The sequence below is a fragment of the Eleutherodactylus coqui genome, chromosome 12, assembly GCF_035609145.1.
Source record: "Eleutherodactylus coqui strain aEleCoq1 chromosome 12, aEleCoq1.hap1, whole genome shotgun sequence".
Taxonomy (NCBI): Eukaryota; Metazoa; Chordata; class Amphibia; order Anura; family Eleutherodactylidae; genus Eleutherodactylus; species Eleutherodactylus coqui.
Genome location: NC_089848.1, coordinates 40,069,697 through 40,085,201, shown reverse-complemented (window position 1 = coordinate 40,085,201; position 15,505 = coordinate 40,069,697). Strand labels below are relative to the sequence as shown.

Here is a 15,505-nt window from a genome sequence, read left to right as displayed (position 1 = left end):
CACAGCTCCCCGGCCAGGGGGTGTTCCCATACACAGCTCCCCGGCCAGGGGGTGTTCCCATACACAGCTCCCCGGCCAGGGGGGGTGTCCCCATACACAGCTCCCCGGCCAGGGGGGGTGTTCCCATACACAGCTCCCCGGCCAGGGGGTGTTCCCATACACAGCTCCCCGGCCAGGGGGTGTTCCCATACACAGCTCCCCGGCCAGGGGGTGTTCCCATACACAGCTCCCCGGCCAGGGGGTGTTCCCATACACAGCTCCCAGGCCAGGGGGTGTTCCCATACACAGCTCCCAGGCCAGGGGGTGTTCCCATACACAGCTCCCAGGCCAGGGGGTGTTCCCATACACAGCTCCCAGGCCAGGGGGTGTTCCCATACACAGCGCCACGGCCAGGGGGTGTTCCCATACACAGCGCCACGGCCAGGGGGTGTTCCCATACACAGCGCCACGGCCAGGGGGTGTTCCCATACACAGCGCCACGGCCAGGGGGTGTTCCCATACACAGCGCCACGGCCAGGGGGTGTTCCCATACACAGCGCCACGGCCAGGGGGTGTTCCCATACACAGCGCCACGGCCAGGGGGTGTTCCCATACACAGCGCCACGGCCAGGGGGTGTTCCCATACACAGCGCCACGGCCAGGGGGTGTTCCCATACACAGCGCCACGGCCAGGGGGTGTTCCCATACACAGCGCCACGGCCAGGGGGTGTTCCCATACACAGCGCCACGGCCAGGGGGTGTTCCCATACACAGCGCCACGGCCAGGGGGTGTTCCCATACACAGCGCCACGGCCAGGGGGTGTTCCCATACACAGCGCCACGGCCAGGGGGTGTTCCCATACACAGCGCCACGGCCAGGGGGTGTTCCCATACACAGCGCCACGGCCAGGGGGTGTTCCCATACACAGTGCTCAAAGTTGAAAGTTTATCTGAACTTAGATACTTAGTCAATATCCTAAACTCAACAGCACAAACCTACATTGTTTTCTAATCATTTTTTTTTCCTTTCCCTCTTTGCGTCCTTTATTCTTCGCTCATGCAATGTCAAGACTCTTTCTTATATACACTATGGATGGGTCTTCTGCAAAGAATAACTACTGGTGACCACAACTATTGTTATCTTTATTAGACCTCATGTCCACGGCCGTACCAGTAAAACGCGGCAGGTTCCCCCACAGCGCTTTACCTGTATTTGTAAATAGCGGGTCTACCGGCAGAGACCGCATATGGACTGTGAATGTACCACACATGGCCACGTATCACATGCACACCGTGCCGCTTTTTTTTGTTTGTTTCATAGCGGGGTTGCATATGAAAACACCCCCCATGCCCAATGTATTACATATGGACAGTGTTTCATTTGTTGCCTATACAAATGTATGCAGAGAAATAGAGCATGCTGTAATCTATTTCTAATGCGTATCAAAGCACAGTGTCTACACACACATGTGCATGGATCAATGAACGGCCATTGACTTTCATTGACTCCATTCACTGTGCATCACATTGGCCGTGCAACGCTCAGATAATATGCGATGAAAAAATGCCTGTGGGCATTCAAAGCCCGAGACATCCCGTGGAGGCTGGCATCTATAAGACACATACCTGGGGCTTGGCAATTGAAAATTTCTGGAGCACAGAAAGATTTCCCAGTTTCTTCTGCAATGAAGGCATAGTCTGTCTGGGTAAGACCACTGATAGCTGGCAGAAACAGGTTCCACAACCCTTCAGCTTTTGCTAGTTCCTAGACAGAATTGAGAGAAAGGAAAGGTTTGCTCTTACTACTACTCTACCTTTTGTGGTAACATACATTTCTAGCATTTAATGAGTCCTACAGGATCACAGAGTGAAAAAGTACAGAATTAGTGGCATTATGGCCCATGGGCAAAGTCTAGTACTGCAGCTCATCCCCAATCAAGTAAATAGCAGCCAAGCCCAAGGACAAGAGCGGCGCCATTTCTACACAGAAAAAAAAACAAAACGCTGATTATTTTTTTGTACTGTCAGACAATTCCTTTAAAATCCAAACGACCTGAACTGTGCCCGAGTACCGAGCAAAACTAGAACAGTTCTGGGATATCTGCAGTAGCAGGTTTGTATTTGCAATCAGAAAGGATATCGAGAGCACCTCAAAGGTGTGAGAAGACCTATAAGGCCATCCATGCTCCTCCGGGAAATATGCAAATGAGAAATGGAACAATACCTCTACAGCGCCACCTATTGGAAGTCTGACATTGGCATGAAGGAATGCTGCCTTCCAATAGGTGGCGCTGTAGACGCAGTGTTACATCTTTCTATTTGCATCTGCAATGTTACTTGTAGATGTGTTACTACTTACCTTAAGCTTCTGTATGATCAGTGGTTTCTTCCATCTAAGCGGTGACTGTTCATGTTTGGCATAATAATCCAAAATCTCCTAAAATTACATAAAACAGGCATTGTGATGCAAGTATTGTGTCTATCACACCGTACACTATATAACATATGGAAGGGATCCGAACCTGTTGTGCAGGTATTATGTGCTGCTGGATGAACTGCTTCACTTGCTGCAAAACTTGTCGCCCCCTGACACTGAGCAGGAACAGCTCCCCCGGAGAGTTGGATAGCTCAACAGCCACTACTTCTCTGGAAGATATTTAGGGCAAATTAAGGCATATTAAACAAAAGAACTGTGTAATATCAAAAAATACTTATTTTATCTCCCAAAAAATGCAACTAGTGTTAAAAAAGTCCCATGTACCCCAAAATGGTGCCAACGAACAATACAGCTCATCACACAAAAGGGAAAGACAGTACACAGCTCCATCCACAGAAAAACAAAAACAGTTGTGGGTCTTTGAATGCAGTGATAAAAAAAAAAGAGAAAAGAAAGTTCCAAAAAGGGTTTTTATTGTAAATAAGAGGAAAAACCTAAAAAGAAAAATCTATATAATTTTGTTATTGTTGCAATAGTACACATATGCAGAAACATTATTATGTGATCTACACAACATAGTCAACGCCAAATAAAAAGTCATAATTGATGAGGTTACCGTATATTCCGGCGTGTAAGAAAAAAAAAAAGCAGTACTCACCTCCCCCGACGTTCTGCGGCGTTGCTGCAGGCTGTCGCTCCCTCCTCATCCCCGACAGAGCATTGCTTTCTGGATGCGGAGCCTGAAATTCCTGTCTCCAGAAAGCTAATGCTGTGATTGGCTAACTCATGTGGCGGCAGCCAATCACAGACATTCAATGACATTATTGAATGGCTGTGATTGGCTAACTCAGGCGGCGTCAGACAATTACAGCCATTCAATGATGTCATTGAATGGCTGTGATTGGCTGACGCCGCGTGAGTTAGCCAATCACAGCATTAGCTTTCTGGAGGCGGGCATTTCAAGCCCTGCATCCAGAAAGCAATGCTCTGTCGGGGACGAGGAGGGAGCGACAGCCTGCAGCAGCGCCGCAGAACGCCGGGGGAGGTAAGTACTGTTTTTTGGGGTTTTTTTACTCTTTTTTTTTTTTTTTTTGTATACCCGGTGTATAAGTTGACCCTCGACTGCAGAGCAGATTTTTCGGGGTTAAAAGGTCGTCTTATACACCGGAATATACGGTAACAAGAGTCATTTGTACCCCAAAATGGTACCCGTAAAAACTACGGCTCCCCATGTGAAAGTATGAGCCCTTATATGGCTAGCTCGACGGAAAAATAAGAGATGTATTACTTTTGTAAAGTGGAGATGAAAATCGTTGTGCCCTTCGATCCAAAATAAACCACGTTCTTAAAATGTGTCATTGGAAAATGACTAGAGATGAGCGAGCGTACTCGTTCGAGCTTGATGCTCGTTCGAGTGTTAGGATGCTCGAGACAGCTGTGGCAGACAAGAACGATGTTAGCCCATTGAATTCAATGGAGTCGGCAATACAGCAGGTTCCACTGAAAGCAATGGGCTGCCGGCGAGCGCGGGATGAATTTTCAGGAAGGGCTTAAAAATATAAGCCCTTACCTGAAAATCATCCTCAAGGGTGCGTTCAGACGAGCGTGTTTTGGTGCGTGTATACGCACGCACCAAAACACGCTTGTATTTACAACACTGCATTCCCTATGGTGTGTGCACATGTCCGTACTTTGCAGGTGCGTGCCTGCAAAGATAGGACATGCGTGCACCATAGGGAATGCACGCATTGTTTTCAATGGAGCCGCGGCTGCTGCCGGCGGCTCCATTGAAAACAATGGCCTGCTGGCTCCCTGCATTCCTTTTCAGGGAAGGACTTTACATATAAGCCCTTCCCTGAAAAAGAAAGATTTTAGTGTAAAAAAGAATAAAAATGCAGGCATTCTCTTCAATGGAGCCGCTGCTGCTGCCGGCGACTCCATTGAAGACAATGGTCTGCTGGCACACCTGAATTCTTTTTCAGGGAAGGGCTTTACATATAAGCCATTCCCTGGAAATGAATTAAAAGTGATTTAAAAAACAAAAAAAATAGATACTCACCTCCCTTCAGCTGCCGGGGCACAGCCGCATCTTCTCCTGCTGTCCCCTGCACTGTGGTGATTAACTGCTGATCTATCACCAGCCGGGGATTTAAAATCCCCGCCTGCTGAAAGAGCTGAATGTGATTGGCTGAGGTGCTCAGCCAATCACAGGCAGCTCTCCCCGAATGAATGACAGGTGAGAGCTGCCAGTGATTGGCTGAGCACCTCAGCCAATTACATTCAGCTCTTTCAGCAGGCGGGGATTTTAAATCCCCGGCTGGCGATAGATCAGCAGTTCAGCAACACAGTGCAGGGGACAGCAGGAGAAGACGCGGCTGTGCCCCGGCAGCTGAAGGGAGGTGAGCACCTATTTTTTTAAATTTTTTTTACTATTTTAAAAGGCTTTTCAGGGAAGGGCTTATGAAGCCCTTCCCTGCAAAGCCAATAACAGCTGCCGGGGCTTAGCGGGGACTTCTGCCACTGTCCCCGGCTCTGTAGCACTGTTGAGCTATCAGCAGCTGGGGATTTTAAATCCCCGGCTGCTGATAGCTCAGAACTACAGAGCCTGGGACAGCGCTAGAAATCGCGGGTGAGCCCCGGCAACTGAAGGGAGGTGAGAAGTGTTTTTTTGTGTTTTTTTTGCACTAATTTAAATGGCTTTTCAGGGAAGGGCTTATGAAGCACTTCCCTGAAAAGCCATTGACAGGATTCCGGCAGCAGGATTCTCTACTGCAGCTGTCATGTGTGACAGCTGCGGTTGAGAACTGAAGAATTCCTTTTGCTGCATCTGCCACAGATGTGGCTGATGTAGCAGCAGGGAATTCTTTTAACTAGCGGGGGTGAAGGATACATCTGCCGCATGCGGCAGATGTGTTCTTCATGCCCGCGGGGGGCACAGCAGCGGCAGAGAGGTACTTTTTTTTAATTCTTTTTTTGCTTTGCACTAAAATGTTTCTTTTTCAGGGAAGGGCTTATATTTTTAAGCCCTTCCTGAAAATTCATCCCGCACTCGCCGGCAGCCCATTGCTTTCAATGGAGCCAGCTGTATTGCCGGCTCCATTGAATTCAATGGGCTAACATCGTTCTTCTCTGCCACAGCTGTTACAGCTGTGGCAGAGGAGAACGATCTTTATGCTGACAGTGCGGGGGGGTCTCACTCTTGCCACTATTGTGGCTTAATAGTGAGACCTCGGAGCCCGAAATGCAGCCCTGCATGTTGCTCCTCGCCTGTCCTATCCATTTCTGTGTTTTTTACATGACTTTGGTGATTTGCTAAGATTTTCACAAATGAAAACCTTAGCGGAGCACCAGTCATATACAAAAATGCTCGAGTCGCCCATTGACTTCAATGGGGTTCCTTACTCGAAACAAACTCTCGAGCATCACTGAAAGTTCGACTCGAGTAACGAGCACTCGAGCATTTTGGTTGGTACTCACTCATCTCTAAAAATGACCTATTATATAAATTGCATTTTTGTGTTAAATACTATTTTATCAAGATTTTTTTTTAATCCTGCAATTTAGCATTTGTCACACTGACTGTAGAAGCTTAATACTTCACAGGCAGGATTACACCGAGAGATAAAACTGTGTTTGGTAGCACTCCTTCATGCAGATGGAATGTGGTGCAGTGTCCCAGAGTCCCTCCGTCCCAGACTCTATACGCTTTGGACACACGCTGTAGGTTTTTCAATGCACATAAAATTTATTTGGACAGTCCAGATGTTCACATAAGACAACGTTTCAGGCTCAAAAGCCCTTAATTCAAGCATATAAGGAAACTTGAAGTATTAGGGGTTATGGGTAACAAAATTCAGCCTGGCTATGGTTAACATCCAGAAGTGAATCAAACAAATCAGAAAAAGTCCTGTTATCTGGTATGAAAAGGGGGACCTCCGTCGCCAGAGGTGACACCTATATGTAGATAACGCAAGATCCACCATTCACAATAGGTATAGGCTGTGACCATCTATTCCCCTCCCTGCAGAATTACCTCTGCAAGTCACAGAGGATGTCTGGAACAGTTTCCATACAAGTCAATGGGTTCCCTCCTGTCCATTACATGGATGACCCATGAGGCTGCTGTAAAGCATCTCTCTAAATGCTGGTAAATGTAGCTTGTCTCACAGCAGAGAGGGGCATATATGACAAGCCCTCTCCAGTTTCCACACCTAGTCATGTAACATAGTATGTTAGGCTTAAAAAAAGTCATATGTCCATCCAGTCCAACCTATTACCGCCAATGCTGATCTAGAGGATAGCGGAAAAAAAAAGCGAGGTAGAAGACAATTTTCACCATTTAAGGGAAAAAAATCCTTCACGTTTCAAATCTGACAATCGGAATAATCCCCGGGTCACTGACCCTCCATGTAATGTAATATCGTTACTCTCAAGAAAGGTGTCCAGGCCCCTCTTGTACTCGTCTAGTGAGTTCACCATCACCACTTCCTCAGGCAGAGAGTTCCATAATTTCACTGCTCTTACAGTAAAGAACCCCCTTCTATGTTGGTGTACAAACCTTCTTTCCCCTAGACGTAGATGATGCCCCCTTGTTACAGTCGCAGTCCTGGGTATAAATAGATCATGGGAGAGATCTCTGTATTGTCTCCTGATATATTTATACAAAGTTATTAGAGCGCCCCCTTGTTACAGTTCTGGGTATAAACAGATGATGGGAGATCTCTGTATTGTCCCCTGATATTTTTATACATAGTTATTAGGTCGCCCCTCAGCCATCTTTTTTCTAAACTAAATTACCCCAATTGTGATAACCTCTCTGGGTATTGTAGTCCGCCCACTCCGTTTATCACTTTAGTTGCCCACCTTTGTACCCACTCAAGGTCCGATATGTCCTTTTCGAATACTGGTGCCCAAAACTGTCCACAATATTCCATGTGTGGTCTGACCAGTGACTTGTAGAGAGGAAGAACAATGTTCTCGTCATGGGCCCCTAGACCTCTGTTAACCCCTTAGTGACGGAGCTTTTTTCCATTTTCGTTTTTTCCTCCTGTCTTTTAAAAAATCGTAGCTCCTTTATTTATCCATCGACGTCGCTGTATAAGGCTTGTTTTTTGCGGAATGAGTTGTATTTTTCAATGGTGCTATTTAAAATACCATATAATGTACTGAAAAATTTTTAAAAAATTCTAAGCGGAGAGAAATGAAAAAAGAAAAAACGATATTCCGCCATCTTTCGGTGCGTCTTGTTTCTACGGCGCACAAACTACAACAAAAATGACCAGATAACTTTATTCTATGGGTCAGTACGATTACTATGATACCAAACTTATATAGTTTTTTTTTTTTGCTGAACTACTTGTATTTTTTTATTTTTTTTAAGATATTTAATTTTTTAAAATTATTTTTGTGTCCATTTTCTGCGCACAATAACTTTTTTATTTTTCTGTCAACATAGCTGAGTGCAGAATCATTTTGTCCAGTATGTCCTGTCGTTTCCGTTGTTACCATTTTCGATACAATTGACTTTTTGATCGCTTTTTATTACATTTTTTCTTGGAGATAGGGTGACCAAAAAAGTGCATTTCGGGCGTTCTTTATTTTTTTTTTTCGGACGTCATTCACCATGTGGGGTAAATAATGCATTAATTTGATAGATCGGACTTTTACGGATGCAGCGATACCTAACACGTATTTTTGGTTTATTATTTTGATTTTTTATTGCAAATATGGCAGGGGGGGGGGTTGAACTTTTATTTATTTATTTTTAATAATTACTAAAACTTTATTGATCTTATTTTTACACTTTCTTTAAGTCCTCCTAGAGGACCACAACGAGGGATGCTTTGATCGCTCCTGCAGTATGACGTAATGCTATATCATTACGTCATACTGGTTTTTGACAGTGCAAGAGGTCCTGAACGTGTTACCTTTTAGCGAGTCTTAACCCATTTTCAGCCAAAGGTTGAACCATGTCTGCAAATACGCTGGCATTCTCCCCAGAAGAATTTCCATGTAGGAACCTTGCATGAATTCCCTAAAAAAGAAAAAATGTCATAGAAAATACATTACAGACAGAACGTGCACCCTGCAACAAAGATGACATGATAACTTTATCCTTTAGTCATTCACATTTTTTTTTTTTTTCCACTGTAGCTGCGGTATCCATAGGAGCAGCAACCATAAGAGCCCCAGTTAGGCTGAAGTCACACGAGCGTGTTTTTTTGCATGCCCATGTGAGCGAAAAAAATGCGCTCCTTGCATAACCAGAAAACGCATGAACAGGCAAAGTTTCATATGCGCCGCGCATGAAACTTTTCCCATTCACTGGAGCAGCTGCTCCACGAAGGTCCTCTCATCACTGAACACTGTGACAGTACTGGCCGAGCATTTTTCTAGTCACGGACACAACATAGAACACATGAAAGGCAATTTGAAATCACAAAGCCATAGAGGAATTTGTACAAATTTATAACAACTTTTGACAATTTCAACAGAAGACTAAATTCTGCAAGAGGCTTCATGCGTGACCGGGAAGTATGAGAAATCTATAGCACAGATAACACTGCTGGCCTGGTGACCCCCTAACACTAATTCAGGGACCATAAAACATTCACATCTTTATCAGTGGACTTTTTAAGTATTTATTTCTCTACTCATTCTGTTGTGGTATTCTTTTAAGTGCAAATTAATCACATTCATGTCTGTGCCTTGTCACATGTATGTGTGTGTATATATCTTCGGATCTATTCCAAAAGCCTGAGGAAGAACCCCGAGTAGGTTGAAAAGCTTGCTGTAACATCATGTATTTTTGTTAGCCATTAAAAGGTGTCATATCTACAAGATTACTTGTCTTCTCTTGCTGGTAACAATCACATTCTATATACAGAATTGTTCTCACCTGTAATATTCCAGCCATCTTAAAAAAGTTAAGCGCAAGAAAAAAATTCCAGTTGTGGACTTGTGATGATACACCTCGGCAGCGGCTATAAATGTTAGTCAGATCCTCAAATGCAGGCAGTCCTTGAAAGAGAGAGAAATAGGCACATGAAATGAGGAAAGCCTTCTCATTCCTTTGAAGTGAATCTCCACCTTTATCAGCATGGCGGTTTTATTGAGGTCCACATTTCTGTGTTCGCTAATGCATTAATACATCTTTCTAGAGATTGGAGCTTAGTTTTTCTGATACAGTGTTCCAGATCTCCTCCATTTACATAGATTTAAAGGGGTTGTTCCACCACAGCAAGTGCGGATAGGGGATAACTTGCTGATCAGTGAGGGTCTGAGTGCCGAGACCCCCACTGACTCCGAGAATACAGCTGGGTGTAGGCAGCTCAGGACACGTATACGAACTTACATGCCTCCGATACATTCACTTCTCTGGGACCTCCGGTAATTACCGAATTCAAGCTAGCTCCAGCAGGACCTCTGAAATGAATGGAGCAAAGAGATGCATGTACATCCTCCTTTATCCACATGTGTGACACCCCAGAGCTGCATTCTTGGGATGGGGTATCAGCCGGTCAGACCCACTCTAAATAGCAGGTTATTCCCTATACTCTGGGTAGGATAGACCTTGCTGTGATTGGAATACCCCTTTTATAGGTGAAAGAGATTCTGCCATCAGAGTCATGCTGCTCGAACCATGGATAGCAGAGACCTGCAGCAGGGATGCCTGTTGCCCTGTGGGTGCGGCGTTTCACACTAAAAGGACTTTGAAGTTTGACTCAGAGCTGAGCTCAGAGTTCCCGGGACGGGGCCACTCTGTGCTCTCCCCGCCCACTATGAAGATTGACAGCCTGGTCCCTATTCACAAACATGGATAGGAGTGGTCAGTCCTCATACAGTGGGCACTATAATCTATGCTTCAATCATTTTATCTGAAAACCCATCAGTCAGACATGACACTGAAATGCATCTATATAACAAGCTATTAATAATGAAATAAACAGCAGGACACTCCAACTGTAAGAGAAACAACCGACATGAGCGTCACATTTAACACAAAAGTAAAAAAAAAAAAAGAGGAGAACGAGAAAAAAAAAAGAAGAGGGGGGGGGGGGGGACTGCATGGTAGTTGTAAAACTTCAGTGTGGCAAGCATCACAAGCTACGCAGCCAGGTTGGAAAGTTCCTGGGTATCCTGAAACAGAATCCAAGGAGACGAAAGCTGTAGGAATCCTGTTGCTGAGGCATAATCTCATAAATATATGTAAAAAAAAAAAAGGGTCGTAAAATTCCGTCAAACTAGGAATTTGAGAGGATTTCCAATGACGTGGAAGAATCAGACGGGCTGCTTGACAGAACAAAAAAACCTAAGAGACCGTTCTTCAGAGAGGAGAGAGGTCTGGGGGCAGTGGGGGATAAAGTCCTCTCTGGGGACACTGAAGGTCATTGCAAGAAACCCTATTATAGATAGAATAGCTCACCACAGAGGGGCAATGTTCTCACATTACCACCAAATGTGAGCATGTGTGCCTCAGGTCATACCACAACGCCAACAGAGCTACGAGCAGTCCGGGGAGAGCTCATGGAGCAATTCACGTGTTCTCTACCATCTGGTCAAAAGCTTATTCTTCTCCTGTAATTTACATTATATAGAAGATGTATGTGCAAGTGTGAATGCCTTGATGCATTCCTCTGAAGAGAAGTTCAAACCCAGCTCCGCTTCGCATGCAGCCACAAATAGGGCCGCAGGGTAGTCCGCCATCTCCCGATGCAGACTGCAGAGCAACAACACCAGGTGGGAACAGAGAGGGGTGGTCTGTAACCAAAAATGTTCAAACGGGGTTAAATCTCGCTGAATGGGACTGCGAGGGAATTGGTAGGACAGAAAAGTCAATAGCTGAGCATGTACTAACCATGCCCCACTGGACAGCCCACCTGGGAACTCACCCAAGGGATGCAGACACCCGTTTGGTATAGAATGTCTCACCTGTGGAGCTTCCTGATTTGTGGCAGAATTTACAACAGTTTCTGGTGTAAATAATTAACTTGTCAGGCTGTGGGCAAGTCCTGCCAACTTCAGCTAAGCCACACCCGAATGTTTAGAAAAGTAGTGAGAATGGTGGTAAAAAAAAAAGGTGCAATATTTTGAGCAAGCAGGGCTGATGCAAAAATATTCAACTTTTTGTCAGAATTCTGGATTCCCGCCTGTGTCTATGTAGGGAGTTCTAAGCTCTGTAGTAGAAATCGAAAGCCACGAGGATGTACTGAGAAATTACCAACCCTGCCGTACTCTTCTATTGGACACCAGGTGAGGATGCCTTCCTATACATGTAAAAAACAGCTTTAGCTGCGTCAGTTATCGTATTTTATTTCAATTTACATTTAATATTTGGAGTAAGTGCTGTTAGGATTGAAGTGGAAGAAGTTAAAAAGAGGTTCAGTAAATAAATAAATAAATTAAAAAATTTGATTTTATCTATTCCTCCACCGTCAGTCTCCTTACAGTATCATCTCCTCACCCATCTTCTCCTGTCTACTGCAGTCCCCCCTCACCTTCAGCCGGCTAATTCTTCTCTTCCAGTGACGAAGTGTACATTGCCAGCATTCTCCTTCCTGCAGGGCAATGTATGCTACGGCACTAGTAACAAAGCGTTCACTGCCTAGCAGAGAATGCCGAATCCTATCTTGCGCTTTTGCCGAGACAACGTAGGTCGCGACACTAGTATATGAACACTCGCGGCAAGACAGTGCGCATGCACAGTCTCGGCGATAGCCTGGCATTCCCTGCTAGGCAGTGAACATACACTGACCTGCCAGAAGGAGACTGCCAAGAATGGATGCTCCAAAACAGGAAGAAGAGGATCTGGCCGGCTGGAGGTGAGGTGACCTGGAGGTTCCAGAAGAGCTAGGAGAAGATAGGCAAGGAGAAGATCCAGGAAGAAGACTCATGGGGAAGGAATAAGTATTGATTTTTTTTTCTATAAAGACAAAACCCCTGTAAGTCCAAACAAAAGGTCAATCTAAATCCATGTCTATATTTATTAGGAACACCTACCTTCAAGGTCTGTAAAAGATTTGTTACTAACTTGTCCGAGGTACGGCACGCCTGGTGGCCAAAAATAAGGTGAGGTAAAGTAAGCCAAGTCGGACATCGGATGTCCAATAGTAGAGAGTTCCCAATCAAGAACAGCAATTACACGGGCCTGGAGAGAAACGTCTAATGTCAGCTTGGAGGGACAATATATATAGGTTTTGCCCAGCAGCATTCGATATTCTGTTTTGTATTCCATGAGATCCATAAGGGAACCCCGGAAAGCTGAGATCCTGAAATGTAATGGACTATGCTGTATGGCAGGTAAATACAAAGCTTGTCTTACATCACATGGTAAAGTTAGTAGAGTTCACGATAGACCTTAAGGCCCAATGTCCACTGGCAAAATAGAACTTGTAAATCGTGGATCACACGTGTGGGAAAGCACCCGCAGCATGCTCCATTTTGTGCGGGTCTCCTGTGGCTCCCGTGACACACCCGCAGCTGTATCTGTGATATGCTGCGGGACCGTGGGAAAGCAGGTGTTCAAAAGAAATGAAAAAATGTACACGGCACACTGTCGGCATGCCGAACACATCCGCCAGGCCGCAGAAAGAAGATTCGGCCACGACGGAGGGCAGATCCGCAGCGTCCGCACAGGTAAGTATATCTGATTTTGTGGCCTCATGTCTGCGGGAAAGGAGGGACCCGCTGCAGGATTCTGCATGGGAAATCCATGCAGGCCCGAATTTCCCCGTGGACATGAGGCCTTAGAAAGAGTCGTACATGCTCTATTCTGTATAGATACTAAACTAGGCGCAGCAGCCCGACCACAACAATCCATCTCTTAACTTACTCCCAGGAAAGTACTTGCCATTCTTTCTAAACACTGTATGTAGCTTAGATACATTTATAAGTCCTACAAGCTGCTCAAATATATCTGAAAGTGCGAATTCATGGATCGCAGTAACAAACAATAGAAGAAAAAAGACCTCTGTCTGATGAAAAATGACATTATCAATCCTGAAGTCTCCATGGATCAGACGCTCCTCATTGTCATCGCTTGGTACATTCTTCATTAACCAGTCAGCCAGTTGGTTCACTGCGGGTATCTCTCTATGAGCGGCCCGTTCATATTGCTTCTGCCATGTAGAGACCTGTCAGGTATGGAAACACAACGATATACATAAACCGGGCAAAGAGGCACTGGGAAATTAGGATGTCACAAACAATATAACATAAGGGAAATAACATAGGCAAATTGTTATACTCTTTGGTTAAAGGTGTCCAATAGTCAAGCAACTAAGAGCTCGTTGACATCGCCATTAAGAACTTCCATCGTTGTGCTTCGTTATAGGAGCCGCACAATGGAAGTAACGGCAGCACCGGATCCGTTATATGTCAAATAATAATGGTACCCAATGGACCCTGTTGACAGCCTTATGTTTCTACTACGGTGTCCAGAGCTTCACTAGAAAAATAGTGCTGCATGCTGCGCTATATTATTGTATTTAGAGTGATTTAGCGGAATCTGACAAGGAGGCTCCAAACGAGCTCTTGGGCACTGGCGTCGTTTTTTTGGCTGCTGTATAGTTAGATGAGAGGTTAAGTTGGACGTGCACATAAATATTGTGCTGCTAATTCAGGACATTACTACTACAACCAGCCAGCTGGCATGAGCGAGATGGTTTTCCTGCTTTTGGGGAAGAGCCCTGCACCTTATTCCTCAGATAGTATACATGTCTATGATGATTGATGATGATTGAGATGATGTGGTGGTGGTACTGCAGGCCGGGTGCATCCCAACAACAACCAAGTCAAGTTTTCTCATGAAAGTAAATGGGAAATGATAAAAATAAACAGGCATCACACGGGAACAGCTTCACATTACCTGCCTCTGGCAATATCCTTTCCCTTTGCCATATCCGGTCAGATTTAGTGCATGTATATCAAAGGAATGGAGCTGGGCAAGAGTTTCAGCGAGAGCGACACACAAGGCTGATCTTTCTGCGGGGCGGACCTCCGACAGCGTGACATCTCGGAAAATGCGTCCCTGACGAAAGCAAAATGAGAGAATTCAGCCTCCAAAACAAGAGACCAGAGGAACCATTAGTTATTAATGCACGTTCTATCAAGGAGAGCGCGGCCACTGACCACAGCAAGAGCATCACACGCTGGAAGTATATAGCGCTACGTTCATATCTGCGGCAGGAGGTTCCATCTTCCGGCTCAGTTCAGAGAGCAGAAAAAGGGAATCCCCCGGCCGCCTCCAAAGTAGAAACATCTTCCTTTATTCACGCATTGTGAAGTTTCAACATCAGCTGGAGTTTTAGAAGACGTCTTGGAAAACAAATCTCCAGTTGGAGTTGAAACTTTGCAACAATGAATGAGTAAAGGAATCTTCTTCCTACTTTGGAGAGCTGCCGTTCTCCATCCTTGAGACACTTAATGGTGCGGTGCGGTCGCGGTCTGTGTAGTGAGTGGCCATTACTTGTTGGACTAAACGTTTTAGTAATACATTGTCTGTAAATACTGGAAGAAGTCATCGGCGTAGGGAGATGGTCGAGCCTCCATCTATGTACTGTGAACGGACAAATAGAGCAATATGGAGCTAAAAGGATTGTCAGAGGCTGCCAACATGTCACTTATCACAGTGCTGTGCATGGCTCTATCTGATGGCCGGCCACGGGACATTACTGCAAGGTGAACATAGACATAATATAAACGAGGGCAGATTGCATCTTCTAACGATAGTCACGCGCTTGTCATATATGAGGCTAATAAAGCTGACCTGCACATGTTCCATCACATAGAACTCAGTACCGATAACCGTCACATCTTTGCAGTAAAGTAAAGGCCTTGGCACAGGAAATCCGTTGGAGAATAACGCCCTTTGTACTTCATATTCTCTCTCAATCTAAAAACAAAGATAAGATATTACAGAGTATTACATGCTACAATAATACATGTCTGGGGGAGAAAACAGGAATTTTGTTACTTATTGTAAAATCCATTTCTTGTCACTTTCATTAAGGAGGGGCGGATGGGCAAGGCCTTCGGTGTACCTACTGCAACTAGGGAGTGGGCACTATGGCTCCTACCGGCTATACCCCT

General features: G+C 45.2%; 1 protein-coding gene across 2 annotated transcripts in view; it reads right to left on the bottom strand.

Annotated features, from left to right (window-relative positions):
• ACAD11 (acyl-CoA dehydrogenase family member 11) overlaps window positions 1–15,505 on the bottom strand; it is a 74,055-nt gene that overhangs the window by 45,318 nt on the left and 13,232 nt on the right. For both annotated transcript variants that reach the window (XM_066585367.1, XM_066585368.1), the window contains 9 exons: window positions 15,183–15,308; window positions 14,283–14,444; window positions 13,384–13,548; window positions 12,416–12,563; window positions 9,315–9,436; window positions 8,344–8,450; window positions 2,502–2,625; window positions 2,339–2,416; window positions 1,606–1,744 (listed from right to left, as the gene is read on the bottom strand). In XM_066585367.1, coding sequence (XP_066441464.1) covers window positions 1,606–1,744; window positions 2,339–2,416; window positions 2,502–2,625; window positions 8,344–8,450; window positions 9,315–9,436; window positions 12,416–12,563; window positions 13,384–13,548; window positions 14,283–14,444; window positions 15,183–15,308 — 1,171 coding nt within the window. The remainder of the gene's footprint in view (window positions 1–1,605; window positions 1,745–2,338; window positions 2,417–2,501; window positions 2,626–8,343; window positions 8,451–9,314; window positions 9,437–12,415; window positions 12,564–13,383; window positions 13,549–14,282; window positions 14,445–15,182; window positions 15,309–15,505) is intronic.